At 35.8% G+C, this 14,337-nt stretch overlaps 1 protein-coding gene across 10 annotated transcripts in view; it reads right to left on the bottom strand.

Annotated features, from left to right (window-relative positions):
* Positions 1-14,337, bottom strand: part of St7 (suppression of tumorigenicity 7) — a 269,462-nt gene that overhangs the window by 222,539 nt on the left and 32,586 nt on the right. For 5 of the 10 annotated variants that reach the window (XM_058572121.1, XM_046422411.2, XM_046422412.2 and 2 more), the window contains one exon: positions 5,639-5,673. The exons of the other annotated variants lie outside the window; for them this stretch is intronic. In XM_058572121.1, the coding sequence (XP_058428104.1) occupies positions 5,639-5,673 (35 nt within the window). The remainder of the gene's footprint in view (positions 1-5,638; positions 5,674-14,337) is intronic. 10 annotated transcript variants of the gene reach the window in all.

The following is a 14,337-nucleotide window of genomic DNA, read 5'->3' as shown; positions in this document are numbered from 1 at the left end:
CTTGCCTATAGTCACACACTATAATTAACAGAGCCAGGATTCAACCCAAGTAGCCTAGCTCAAAGTCCTTGTGCTTAACCACTGTACAGCACTGCCTCTAGATGATCAATAAATGGAGTACATGATCAATAAATGGAAGCAAAAAAAGGAAAATCATTCAAAACTCTAGGTTCAATCTTCCCAGTAAAACTGACCTATAGCTTGCCAAATATTTCAATTCAAGTCTATAAAAATTATCTTTATGCTACTTTCAATTCTAACCTATGGAAAAATTAGAAAGGCAGAATAAAAGAAATAATGTTTAAAGTCACTATAATAGCTTAAAATGAGAGTTACATTAGCCACATAAGCAGAAATAAATACTCAGGGACAAAAAGTGATAACTATAAAAGGATCTATACTACTCACTGCACACCCAACAAATACCAAGTCCTTTTCTACTCAGTTCTCCAGATGTCACGGTAGATATTGCTGGCCTGGACACTATGAATACTTTGGGCAGGTTCATCTCACTAAAACTTCAAAGCTTGCTCAGAGAGCCTTCAACCAGAACCCCCTGATCATCTCCTCAAGGATCTTTTCTATTTCCATGTCACCCTCAGCAAATGTGACTTGCTAATGTGCCTAGATGCCTCCTCCCAATCACATCATAGTCCTCCCAAACTGTGTAACAATTTATTTAGTCAGAGGTTCTTCCCGAGTCACCATTTCTGGCTTATGGGCCAGGGGCCACTGTTGTAACTACAATTTACTGAGTCATCAAAGGTTATAATAAGTGCACACTACACCCCCTAAACCCCATCCCAGATTCCTACTACAATTTCAATCTTCGTGATCTAACAAGGAAGAGGTACCCTTATTGAATCAAGAGACCTGGGGTCTAACCAACACTGCTGTTCATTACCACTCTGGTCTGAGATAAGTCCTGTGTCTGTTCCTTCACTGGTGAGATGGGGAGGTTAAACAGGATGATCCCTAAAATCCAATCTAATTCTAATGAGCTAGAGTTCTACTTCAAACCCATTATAGCTGGATGAGAAAACTCAAGTAACTCCATTCCTACTTAGCTAGTCTGTACTGTCCCTTCTATATTGTTAGAGCTTTTGAAACAGTCGTCTCACAGGTGGGATATCACAATATCAGATGTATTGTGCTACTCCAGGGCACTTATGTTGAATGCTGAAGTTCACAGGAAACCGCTTCTTGTTCACAGACACACTGTTCCTTTCTAGACAGGTCCCAGGTAACTAAGCATGAGAATGAGTAGAAAAATACACACTCATAAAACACAACTAAAAATAGCTGTTGGAGGCCTTGCCTGCTGGCGGGTTCATGGCCTTGTGGATCACAGCTCTTAGGACCACGCAGCGTTGATGCCAGTAATGAAGTTTGTGATGGAGACCCTCCTTGCAGGACTTGAGACAGCCAGACAGGGAGTGCCCACCATTCTGTAGTGACAGCTCCAGGGCAGAGATACAGCTCTCCTCCCTTTGCCCTGCATGGCTTTCCTACCCGAAGTAGTTTCTGACACTTGAGTCCATGGCTCTTGACCCTACCCAGAGGAGGAGAAGAGCACAGCTCCCTTCTCACTCTTCCATCTTAGCTCTGAAAATTGTAAATTTACCATAATAACTTACATTCCCAGTCCATACAATAACTCACTTTGCTATTCAAGGTTTAAAAACCCCAGGGCTAAATTACAAAAGCTCACCCTGTTTTTTTCACATTTGAGAAATAATATGGGATTTCCTCTCTAGTCTTGATTCTCACTTTCATGAGCATGTTAGAGCTAAGCCAAATGCCTTAAGGGTATGCCTCATCCCACTTCCCTTTACCGATGAAATTAGAACAAACTTTATCTAAGACATCTCATCTTGCCTTTCTTCATCTTGCCTTTCTCCCAGGCTTCTTACCACCCACTCCAGCTTGATCTGGCCTCAGCATTTCCTTTCCACACTCTGTCATTCTTCATTGACCTTGCTTACTGCACCAGAGGCTATCCCAACCTGTGAGAAGGCACCACTGTAAAAAGGATTTTCTGCAAAAAGAAAATTCCTACAGAGTTAGCCCAACTCCTCCCATTAGTGAGCTCTACTGCCCATTACTCAAAAATTTAAGTTAAGACAGATGAACATCCAGCACCAACCAGATAACAAAACAGATCTATGATATGAGGAGGTAATTCAACTGCTCACCTCAATGCCATGACCCAGACCAGTGCTATCTGATCTCTATGCAAAGAACCAAGTCACAGACTCATCCTCAGCACACCAAGTTATACTGTAATATTATGTGCATGTATTAATATGTAACAACAAATCCCACTATTATATATAATAATGATTCACACACACAAAAAAAATCATCCCTAATGGGCACAAAATCACAGTTATAAGCAAAGGCACAAGTATTATCTGATAAAAGATCTGCTTTACCAAACACCAAATCTTCAGACAAGGGCTCTTTCTGGATGAACAACATCTATTTATTATGATTTTAAAACATGGTGGAAGAATCCAAGGCTGTCAGTGGTCACAAAGCACAAACCTTTATTATAAAGTAGCAAGGCAGGCCTCTCTTCCTTCATGGGCCTCAAGGGAACTGACACAAAGTAACCACAGCTGGAAGGAGTGGGAAGCAACTTTCATAAGAGGTAAAGTATAATATTCTAACCATTAATATTTTTACTGTATCAAAGATAATTATAAAAAGACATTATTTTAAGTATTTAAAGCTAACCATTAAAAAAACAACACACTATCTTAATGTAAAATTAGGAATTATGAGAAACATGACTAAAGTTACTAAAATGTCTTATAAAATATAAAAGATTAATATATTTTCTTCCTACTAATAGAAATGCAACAATAAATATGTTTACTCAGTCTATACTCTGACAGTAAAAGTCATATACATTTGAATCAATACTCTAGTGTGAATATAAGAGTCCAAATCCAGGTTTCTATAACCAACAGGGAGGTATGCAAGCCAGACAGATCCCTCTGTAGAAAAGCTTCTTGAGGCAAACCAAAGACCTTTCTGTATGCTCTTTGATCTGTTCGCCTGGTTGGCAAAAAGAACCACTGGAAAATAAGCAAAGGAAGTCATGAAAAATAATCATGAATGGACTACTGTGGGTGTCCCAGAGACAAAAACAGTGGAGAAATTCTTCAAGAAACATGGTAGTATCCAGCTAGAGTTCTAGGTAAGCAAAGAAGGTCACAGATTTCCATGATACTCCAAAACGTAAATTATTCTTGCTATTTTACAGGAATTGGAAAACTCTTTCTTCAAAGGGCCAAACTGTAAATATTTTATATTTTGTGGTGCCATCCAGTTTCTATCACAACTATCCAACTCTGCTATTTTAATCCAAAAGTAGCCATAAGCAATATATATGTGAATAAATATATAGAAATGTTCTAATAAAACTTTATAGTCTCCAAAACTGAATTTCTTATCATTTTCACATATCACAAAATATTATTCTCCTTTTGAATTTTCCTAACCATTTAAAACTATTTAGAAAACATTCCCAGCTTACAAACCATACAAAAACGAGCAGCCCATGAATAGTTTGCAAACTTCTGTTCTATCATTGTTACTGTAGTTGGTTTGAACTTTCTCTGAAAGAGTAATAATCTTCAATTAGATCTCTGCCATTGACTAGACTAACAAACTTAATGGATTCCATTAACTGATGGACCAGGACTGGTAACTCAAGAAAACTTACATTCCAAGTCCTTTCATTTCTTGTGATACTGTGAGAACACCTGGTCCTGACAGCCCACACTAACTTGTTCCTTCCCTATCTCACATTTACAGTATGAAACACAAGCAATAGTAAGTTTGGTATGAAAAAATAAAAAACTGTTTCTGTTCACTAACATGGGTGAAAAAGAATTCTTGAGAAGTAAGAAATTAAAGATCGGGCTGGAGATATAGCTCAGTTGGTAGAATGCTTGCCTCATATGTACAAGGTCCTGGGTTCAATCCCCAGCACCACAAAAATAGAAAGAAATTAAAGATTACATCCTAAATGCACAGTTAACTACTTGGTAGGTGTTTCAGGACAGAACCTCATTTATGAAATTATAAAGTTTAGATTATTTCTGAGGTATAGTCCTAAAATACAACAATTTGGTAATGAGCTACACTGATCTTGATATCAGACCCAGCTCATTGGAGGGTTTCAGCATATTTCTACCAAAGTTCACGTGGATGACAGTTTCACTTATCATTATACTTCAGATAAGAGGCAGATAATTTCCTCTTTGTTCTTCCATCTTTAACCTTTTGAAAGGCCATTGAAAAATCTCTTTCTGACCAGGACAACTACTATTTTCTTAGAAATAACCCAGCCTTAACATAGTAAAGTATAATACTTGGTGAATGTTTTTAGAGACAGATATTTGTGCCTGCCAAATGGCAGCAGCTTCCCTACAACAAAAACAAAAAGTCAAGTCTTTCACTTTCACCAAAATTTGTCTTCAGAACTGCTTCATTTTTCCACAATAATCACACTCTTGACCTATATAAACCACACTGCATATGTCTGATTCTAGAATCAAACAGTCCTGGACTTCGTCCCTGGTGCTGTTCCATATCAATTGAAAATTATTCTCCTTTCAGCCTCAGTTTCTCCATCTGTAGAACAGGGATGCTACATTTGGTATAGGTTGAGCATCCATAATCTAAAAATTTGAAATCTGCAATGCTTGAAAATTCAAAGCATTTTTAGAGTACAAATGACACTCTGGAATGGAAAATTTTACACCTGGACTCATGAAAGTCAAAATGCAGGTGTACTAAAAATATTGTATAAATTTATCTTCAAGCTATGTGAATGAGGTATATATGAAATATCAACAATTTTTGTGTCTAGATTTCTCTATCCCCAAGATATGCCATTATAAATATGCAATATTCCAAAATCTGAAAAAAATCTGAAAATTAAAACACTTGGTCACAAGCATTTCAGATAAGGGATGGTCAACTTGTAGAAATGGAGGTGATATATATATATATATATATATAAAGAGTATATAACTATTGATGTGTGAAGACATCTGCAGCATATTATTGGGTAGAAAAAATAATTTATAAATAGAAATAAGATGGCTATATTATGGAGTTTTTTAAAGAGCGGATAATAAAAAAATAAAATAGAAATTTTGTATATGTTATGACATGTAAGAACCTCGAGGACATTATGGCTGTTTTAAGATAAACCATTATGAAATAAATCAGTCACACAAAGACATGACCCCATTTATATGAGGTACCCAATATAGACAAATTCATAGAGACAAAAAATAGAATGTCAGTTGCCAGAGGCTGGGGAAAGAGAAAAATGAGAAATTGTTGTTTAGTTGACATAGAACTTCAGTTTTATAAAATAAGAGTCCTGAAGATTGGCTGCACAGCAATGTGAAGATACTTAAAACTAATGAACTGTGCTCTTAAAAATGGTTAAGAGGACCAGGTTTGGTGGCACACACCCAAAATACCAGCTACTCAAGAAGCTGAGGCAGAAGGATCACAAGTTCAAGGCCTGCCTGGGCAACTCAGTGAAACCCTGTCTCAAAGTAAAAAATAAAAAGGGGGTAGGGATGTAGCTTAGTGGCAGAGTGCTTACCTAGCATAGATGAAGCTCCCGGCTCCATCGCAGCACTGAAAAAAAAAATGGTTAACAGGATAAATCTTATGTATATTTGACCACAATTAAGCTTCTACACAGCAAAAGAAACAAGAGCTTAAAGTACAAGCCTACATACTGGGAGAAAATCTTTGTCACCTGCTCCTCTGGTAGGGCATTAATATCCAGAATAAATAAAGAATTACAAAACTGGACACCAAAAAAACAAACAGCCCAATTAATAAATAGGCACAAATAATTAACAGACACTTCTCAAAAGAAGAAATGTAACTGGCCAACAAATATATGAAAAAAAAAATGTTCAACATCTCTAGCAATGAGGGAAATGCAAATCAAAACTACACTGACATTTCATCTCACTCCAGTCAGAATGATAATTATCAAGAACACAAGTAACAATAAATGCTAGTGAGGATGTGAGGGAAAAGATAAACTCATAAGTTGTTGGTGGGACTGCAAATTAGTGTAACCACTCTGAAAAGCAGTATGGAGATTTCTCAAAAAACTAGGAAAGGAACCATATGATTCAGCTATCCCACTGCTTGGTATATATATCCAAAAGATCCAAAATCAGCATACTGTAGTGATATATGAATATCAATATTTATAGCAGTGAAATTCACAATAGCTAAGTTGTGGAATGGATAAAGAAAATATGGTGTATATATACAATGGAATATTACTGAGCCATAATGAATGAAATTATGACATTTTTCTGGTAAATGTATGGAACTGGAGACTATCATGCTAAGTGGAATAAGCCAATCCGAAAAAGTCAAAGGTCAATTTCTTTTTTTTCCCCCTGATCTGTGGAAGCTAGACCAAAATAAAGAAAGAGAGAGAGAGAAAGAAAGGGAAAAGTGGGGGCGGGGGTGGAGGCAGATTCCATCAAAATAGAAAAAAAGACCAATGGACTAGATGAAAGAGAATAAAGGGAAATAAATAAAAAGAAATAAAGGGAAAGGAGAAGGGAGGGGATAAGGGAAGAACAGAGGAATGAATCTGACCTAACTTTCCTACATACATACATGAATGTACCACAGTGAGTCTATCGTGTAAATCCACAAGACACTAACCAAAAAAAATCTAAGAGTAAATAACAGGAAGATCAGTAGAGGAAAGACAACAGGGAGAGGGAGGAGAGAAGGGAAAGAGGAAATACCAGGGACTGAATTCAAGTAAATTATATTTCATACTTTTTTAAATTATGTAAAAATAAATTCTAAGGGGCTAGAAATATAGCTCAGTTGGTAGAGTGCTTGCCTCACTATACACAAGGCCCTGGGTTTGATCCCCCCCCAGCACCGCAAAAAAATGAAATAAAAAATAAATCCTAATGTTATGTATGACTAAAAAGAAACAATAAAAATCAAAATAAAAAAGAAATTTTAAAAATAAATGAATTTTTAAAAAATGTAAACTATACAGTCAATATTTCTGACAGTAGAATTGCTGATGGTTTTCACTTTGGACTTTATATTAATTTCTTCATTATTACAAAAGCAACACAAGCTCACTCTGCCCACCTTAAAGAGGAAAAAAAGCATTATCATTTTAAGCCTAAAAGCTGTGAAATCTAGTAGCTAAAGAACAAATTAGTCTCAAAATACATTAAGACTACTATAACCAGAAACTATATATTTAGAATCAGAAAAACTAGCTGAAAGAATTATAAAAGGATAAAGGCTTAGCAAAGATTAGGTATATTTTTGTTCTTAAATTTGTTAAAATGTTAATTTTAAATGGCAGTTATGCAAAGTTTATGCAAATTTGTTGTGAATAAAAACATTATATAGCATAAATAATTAAAATTTTATATTTACTCTTATGCCTAGTGATGCTTATTGAGTGAATAAATGAACAAGCTTGAGTAAAAAGCAACTTAAATATCAGAAAACACAGGAATCATTCAGAATAGATGACTATGTTATTCAACTACCCACTGATGACAGTACCTTAAAACACAAGGGAGATGAGTAGGATTTGAAAAAGTTAATGGCTGAAATTTTAAAAGTTAAGATGTAAGTAAGAGGGTGACATACTCACAATAGCTGCCCTCCTTCAAAAGCTTTATTATTTCCAATAAACATGGACACTTCTTTAAAAAGGTACACTGGCTCTACTTATAAACGGACCATGAAAAAGACGAGATGGGGAAAGTACTAGGATTAAAGCAAGATCTCTCTTTGGATCCTTGTTTAGGCAACTGTTGTGCCTCGGCTTTCTGACACAAGAAAGAGGCTGCCCTGAAGTTCACATGGAGATAATGAAAAAAGTACCCTGTAAATGGAAAAATGTCAGGAGTTGGTATTGCTTATTATTATAAATTAAGCTACAATTATTGACTTTCTTAAATAATAAAACATCTTGGGTTAGGGATATAGCTCAGTTGATAGTGTTTGTCTCATATACACAAGGCCCTGGATTCAATCCTCAGCACCACAAAAATAATAGTGATAATAATAATAATAATAGTAATAATGATAATAATAATGAATCATGTCTATGTATAATCAATGTATTTATATCAAACAAACAAAATACATAAGATTTTTGAATATTAAAATGCCTGATTAAAGTCAGAGGATCTCCTTCAGGGGAACCATTCTTTCAAAAGTAACTCCATCTTCTCAATTCTATTCTGATTCTTTTCCCAGGACATCCCTGCCCCCTCTTTCTACTTAGCAGAGACACGTCCTACATACTTTTCATGAGCATAATTTATTTTTGTATTGATGTCTGGGAATTCAGAAGCACACTGGATCTTAAAACAGTCCTCCATGTTAGTCACTGTTTCCATAGCCCATGAGCACTTAGGAGGAAGTGTAATGTGCAAAGAAGGAACTGAATCTCATGGGACCTCTCAGTAATGTCCATTAACATTTCATGAAAAATTTGACACGTAGCTTTATGAAAACTGAAAATGTTTTTATATTAACAGTAACAACCAATGTGAACACAGAGAGGAAAATGAGTCATTTATGACTTACTTTAGACAGGAGATAACTGAAAGGGAAGTGGGTTGAAACTGGGGCAATCAATGATTTGTAGATTTTACTACTTTATCCAGTGTTAAAATAATATTGGATTTTATGTTCATGTAATATGACTTCCTAACATCAAAAACTTGTTCTCATAATAAGTTGTAAGTAAATGATGATACATGAGATGGAAGTGTTTCAAATTATTTTAACAGCATTACAATGTATTAACAAACACATCCCACTTCAGTAAAATTATATCCAACAGCATTTCCTTAAGAATGTAAAAGATGAGCCAGGGACAGTGGTGCAGGACTGTAATCCCAGGGACTTGGAAGGCTGAGAAAGGAGAATTGCAAGTTCAAGGCCAGCCTCAGCAACTAAGCAAGATTCTCAGCAACTTAGCAAGACCCTGTCTCAAAAAAAGGAAGATACTAGGAATGTGTGCATTTTTTCTTTTAAAAGCATACATTAAGAGAGATGATATCATAATGAACAAAACACAAAGGGCAGTGAACTTCCAGGCATTATATAGCAGCAACATATTTAAATATAGCCATGTTTCAAAAATAGCTGGAAAGGAAAACATAAAACATGACAATTTCCCACACACTACCTAAAGCACTCCTAACTTCACTTAAATCGTCCTTATAGCAGTACAGATTAAAGGGTTGGGGCTGGGACTCAGTGGTAGGTTTGATCCTCAGAACCACATAAAAATAAAATAAAGGATTGTGTCCATGTACAAGTAAAACATAAATATTTTTTTTAAAAAAAATACAAATTAAAGTGCTATAAAGGTTTCATTCTACCCAATATATTCCAGGAAAGGTAAGTTATCTTTTAATCATTTCTACAATTTACACATTTTTGGCTTATGTACTTTTTTGGGAGGGTGGAGGTTACCAGGGATTGAACTCAGGGGCATTTAACCACTCAGCTACATTGTCAGCCCTTTCTATTATTATTTTTTACTTTGAGACAAGTTCTTGCTAAGTTGCTGAGGCTGACCTCGAATTTGCAAGCTTTCTGCCTCAGATTCTGGAGTTGCTTGCATTACAAGCATGCACCACTATGCCCAATGCATACTAATTTTAAATTATACTAATATCACTTATCTCTAAAGAATTGCAAGCTAAAAATAAGGGTTTATAGATATTTTTAAACATCAGATATAAAGTTTAAGTACATTAAATGTTAAATATAAAAATAAGCATAAAAAGAAAAAAAAACATGTTTTATTTCTATAATCAAAAGTCTATTTTCAGGGAGAAGGGAGCATGGGAGGAACAGACAAACTCTAGATAGGGCAGAGGGGTGGGAGGAGAAGGGAGGAGACATGGGGTTAGAAATGATGGTGGAATGTGATGAATATTATTATCCAAAGTACATATATGAAGACATGAATTGGTGTAAATATACTTTGTATACAACCAGAGATATGAAAAATTGTGCTCTATATGTGTAATAAGAATTGTAATGCATTCTGCTGTCACATAATTTTTTTTAAAGTCTATTTTCACTCATCACTAGAATCTATGCCTATACATTTATACCGTAGTACTGAAATGAACTACCAAAAGAAATGCCTCCATCTGCAGGCACTGACTGCAAATTCAAAAGTTCAAAAATTCAAAAAATGCCTACCTTTCAAGAGTTCAAAAAATATGTCTATACACTATTCAATTGTTTTCAACATAGACAACATATCTCTGAATAGTTAGGAGATTAAACAAGCTGAATATTTCATCCTTTCTCTCCAGAGTCTTGCCCATGATGAAACACTAAAATTCTGAGCCAAGCGGTTAATACAAAAGCAAGGTCAAAGACATCTTGAGCTTCCTCCCTAAACCTCTGATTACCATTGCCTAGGAAATCACTCTAAAGTATTGGGGGTTTTCCTCCATAAATTAACAATGTTTCAATATACACAGGTCATTTTACATTTGGATCAAGTTATTCTGTCAAAAATATATTACCTATACTACTCAGTTTTCATATGAATGTAAAGAAACTTAAGAAAAAAGAATGAACCCCAATAGGATTGATAGTAGGATACCATAATCAGTCTCTTCAATTTGAAAAGTAGACAACTGACAATTGCGGCAGTATCATTTTGAGATCATGACCTCAGAGTTGTAGAGGCAATTAAAAATGAAAGAGAGATCTCTAAATAGATTATCGTCACCCTGCAAATACACCCTCCATGTAATGTTGTCAGATTAGCAACAATTGCAGCCTACAGACAACCCATTCAATCAAACTCCTTCCTCAGAAACTATTTTTTGAAGCCCACACAAAGGGGGAAAAAGGCATATTCTAAAATAACTAATTCAATAGATGCATCTGATTATTATAAACAACAGAACAGATTTTATGTCATTATAGATTTGCACAATTTTTTTTCATTCAATGGTTCACAGTGATAGGATTCTGCCTTTAAAACACACACACACACACACACACACACACACAGCCACTACTATAACCCTCAGAAAACTAACAAAGATTCTATATATCTGATTAATTTAAAATAGATTATACTGAAAACCTCCCATGCTATTACCTGAGGTTAATTAATGAAATTTATAAACATAAACAAATACTGCATTAAAATCAATCAGAAACCTGAAATTACAAAATAAAACAACATAAATAAATAAAATAAAGGCATTGTGTTCATCTAAAAAAAAAAAAGATTTTAATTGATCTCCAGCTAAAATTACTTAGACAAGTGTTTCTGAATACTTTTATTATGATTTGTCCTCAGGTATAACAGATATATCTAATTGTATTTAAATATGTCCTCTTAGAACAAGATAAGCATCTTGCAGTTACTATGATATTGATGGAAAAATAAGTAAAATGGAGCAAAATGGTCACCTTTCCCTTTTTAAATATACTTCCTGAAATGAATTTGTGCAATAACAATCTAGCAGCCATAATTACCACAAAAATATCTTTAAAAGGAAGTAACACAAGACTATTAAAAATGGTCTCTGGTCAAATGAGTTACAAAAGGTATACTATCTTCCAAGTTTGGCCCAGGGACAATCTTGAAGGCTTGTAAAGTCTGTTAACAGCCCATGTGGATCTCTTTGGAAAGTATCATTATCTGATCCCTGCAAATTTATCACCTAACTACTGTCCTTTTAATAACTCACAGGAACATAAAGCCTCTCCTTCCAGCTCATTTACCAAGTGGCCAGTTCCTTTCTAGGCAGATATCTGTGCACCAGAAAACAGCAGGGAAACTACTCAACTGTACCTAGGATTGGTAGCTTTCTACTGTGTTCTTCGAAGAAGATGCCTTTAAACTTGGAAATGTGTACATGGTCTACATAGTATAAAGGCAGTTTGACTGATCCGTCTTCTAACAGGAAGGTGAATGCTGCTAGGGTGAGGTTCCAGCTCACATGATGAGACCTCCTCCTTTGTTTCCTTCCACTGCAGCATAACAGTGTTTCAGTGGTTCCGAGGATTTATATGCACACTAGACAAGGTTCCAGGTTCACTGTGGCTGCTCTAAACAAATACCAATAGCTTCTTCAGCATCTTTCAACGTTAACTTTGAAATGTTCTACTACCTGCGTGGTGCTGGGATAAAGTCCTAGATTCACAATACCCCAAGCTTTCTGCAGAAAACCCTCATGTCCAGAGCTTTGAAGAATGTCTACCAAATATAGGAGTTTTTCAGAAAAGAGCTAATCCTTTGAATTCTAAGATTTCTAAGTTTTAATAAAACACTTACTGTCAAAAATAAAATAAAATAAAAAGTCAATGGTACTTCTCAAAGAGGCACTATAGATATTTTAAGAAGAATATAATTACAACTAGCCTTCCTAGCCCACAGGCACTAAAGCCCCATAGCAAAACCTGTCACTGTGACAACACAAAGCCCACAGGCATGCTTCCATGTGGCTTCTGGTGGCCTCTGGGCTGCCCTCCCAACCTTCATATATATTTCACTACTTCTTAAGTCACACAAATCTCAGAAGCAGCCTCTCTTTATAATGCAAATATTTTATAGACTACAGAATTAACTGCAAATGCAAATGACGGTGATATGGAATACAGGAATAACACCTAAAGGGACTATGAAGCAAGCTTCTTGAAAAAGTCCCAAAGGTCATTCTGCTTTTTGGCCAGTTATTGAACTTAGTTCAAATTCAAATTTAGTTCTTCATTTACACCAGTCACAAAGTAAACAGACACTGTGTTACAGAATATTTCCATTAATGCAAAAAGTTCTCTTGGACAGCACTGCCCTAAGGCTTCCTGAGCATATGACCTGCCTCCTCATTTGAGAGTGGTCCACTGCAAAGACCGAATTCTTCAGTGGCCATAATAGAGAGTACTTAGGTGAATCCACAGTTATCTCCAATTTTTTTTTTTTTAACAACTGGCTTTGGAACAAAACTCCAAACACAAGCAACATTAGAAACAGAAAATTTAATATTAGAACAAGTTGTTCTGTATCCACATAATGGATCAATTCCCTCACAATAGCTCCTAAATAAACTGTTCTATAAGATAATGTTAATTGGTGCAGGTAAGACCAGTAATGAGCCTTACCTCTCTTTTTTCCCTAGATATCACCTACTAAGGGCCAAACTGTTTTTTAATACAGGAAGACCTTCCCATGACTTTGTGTAGCTTTTCTTTTAATATTTATTTTTTAGGTGTAGATGGATACCACACAATGCCTTTATTTTTATGTGGTGCTGAGGATCGAACCCGGCCTGTGCTAGGCGAGGGCTCTACCACTGAGCCACAATTCCAGCCCATCTGTGTAGCTTTCTGAAGCCACGGAGATACAGGTGACTATTTGCTCATCCCAAATTCAGGACTGCCCCATCTTCATCTGTCACTGTATACACTTCATCACTTCAGTCTGTTGTTCACACATATAACACATCTTGGAATTGTGCCCACGAAGAAGCCCAGAAATCTGTACTCCAAGTATCTAAGATGCTTAGTATATAGACTCATTTAAAAGCATTTGATAAGGCTATAGAAGTATTTTTCTACCTCTATACTATTTGAAGCTCTAAGGAGGAGGAAGAGATTTTCTTGTAATTTCTTGTAAACCAGAGTTCTCCAATCTGGAGCACCAAAGTTTATTAACAAACTTACTACTTTAAAAGGGAGGGTGTGGAGATTCCAACCTCTAGTAATTTGGAAGGAGGTATATCACAAGCATGCCTGAGTTCCATCCCTGTCCCACACAAACTGACAAGCTCTGAAACCCCAGGCAGAAGGTATTGTGAGTTGAGATTCTCATCTGTAAAATGAGGAAAAAGATACTTATGCAAAGTGCTTAGCACATGGTAGGAGCACAAAGTACTTTGCTAATATTACTTTTACCCTTGCTCTTCCTCCTGCCTAAAATACTTGTCCCCTGACAGTGCACAGAGCCTGCTCCTTCTCTTTCTTTAGGTCTCTTTTCTTAAGTGTCACCTCCTAAGTGAGGCCTTCCCTGCCTCTTCAAGCTCAGTACATGCCCTGGTTATCCTCTTCACTGCCCTCTGTTTAGTTTCTTCCTGCTGCTTCTCTCAATCTATGAAGAATTCGTTTATTAACTCAGTTCTTCATTATCAGTTTTTCCTATCAGAACATCAGTTCCATGAGGACAGTATATCCTGGAAGAACAGCATAGTTCTTCCATCAAATAAAAAGTCAATGGTACTTCTTAAA

This window comes from Marmota monax, unplaced genomic scaffold, assembly GCF_021218885.2.
Source record: "Marmota monax isolate L192 unplaced genomic scaffold, Marmota_monax_Labrador192_F-V1.1 WCK01_AAM20220418_F8-fsc00027, whole genome shotgun sequence".
In the NCBI taxonomy this organism is placed as follows: domain Eukaryota; kingdom Metazoa; phylum Chordata; class Mammalia; order Rodentia; family Sciuridae; genus Marmota; species Marmota monax.
This window is presented reverse-complemented; position numbering and strand designations above follow the sequence as displayed.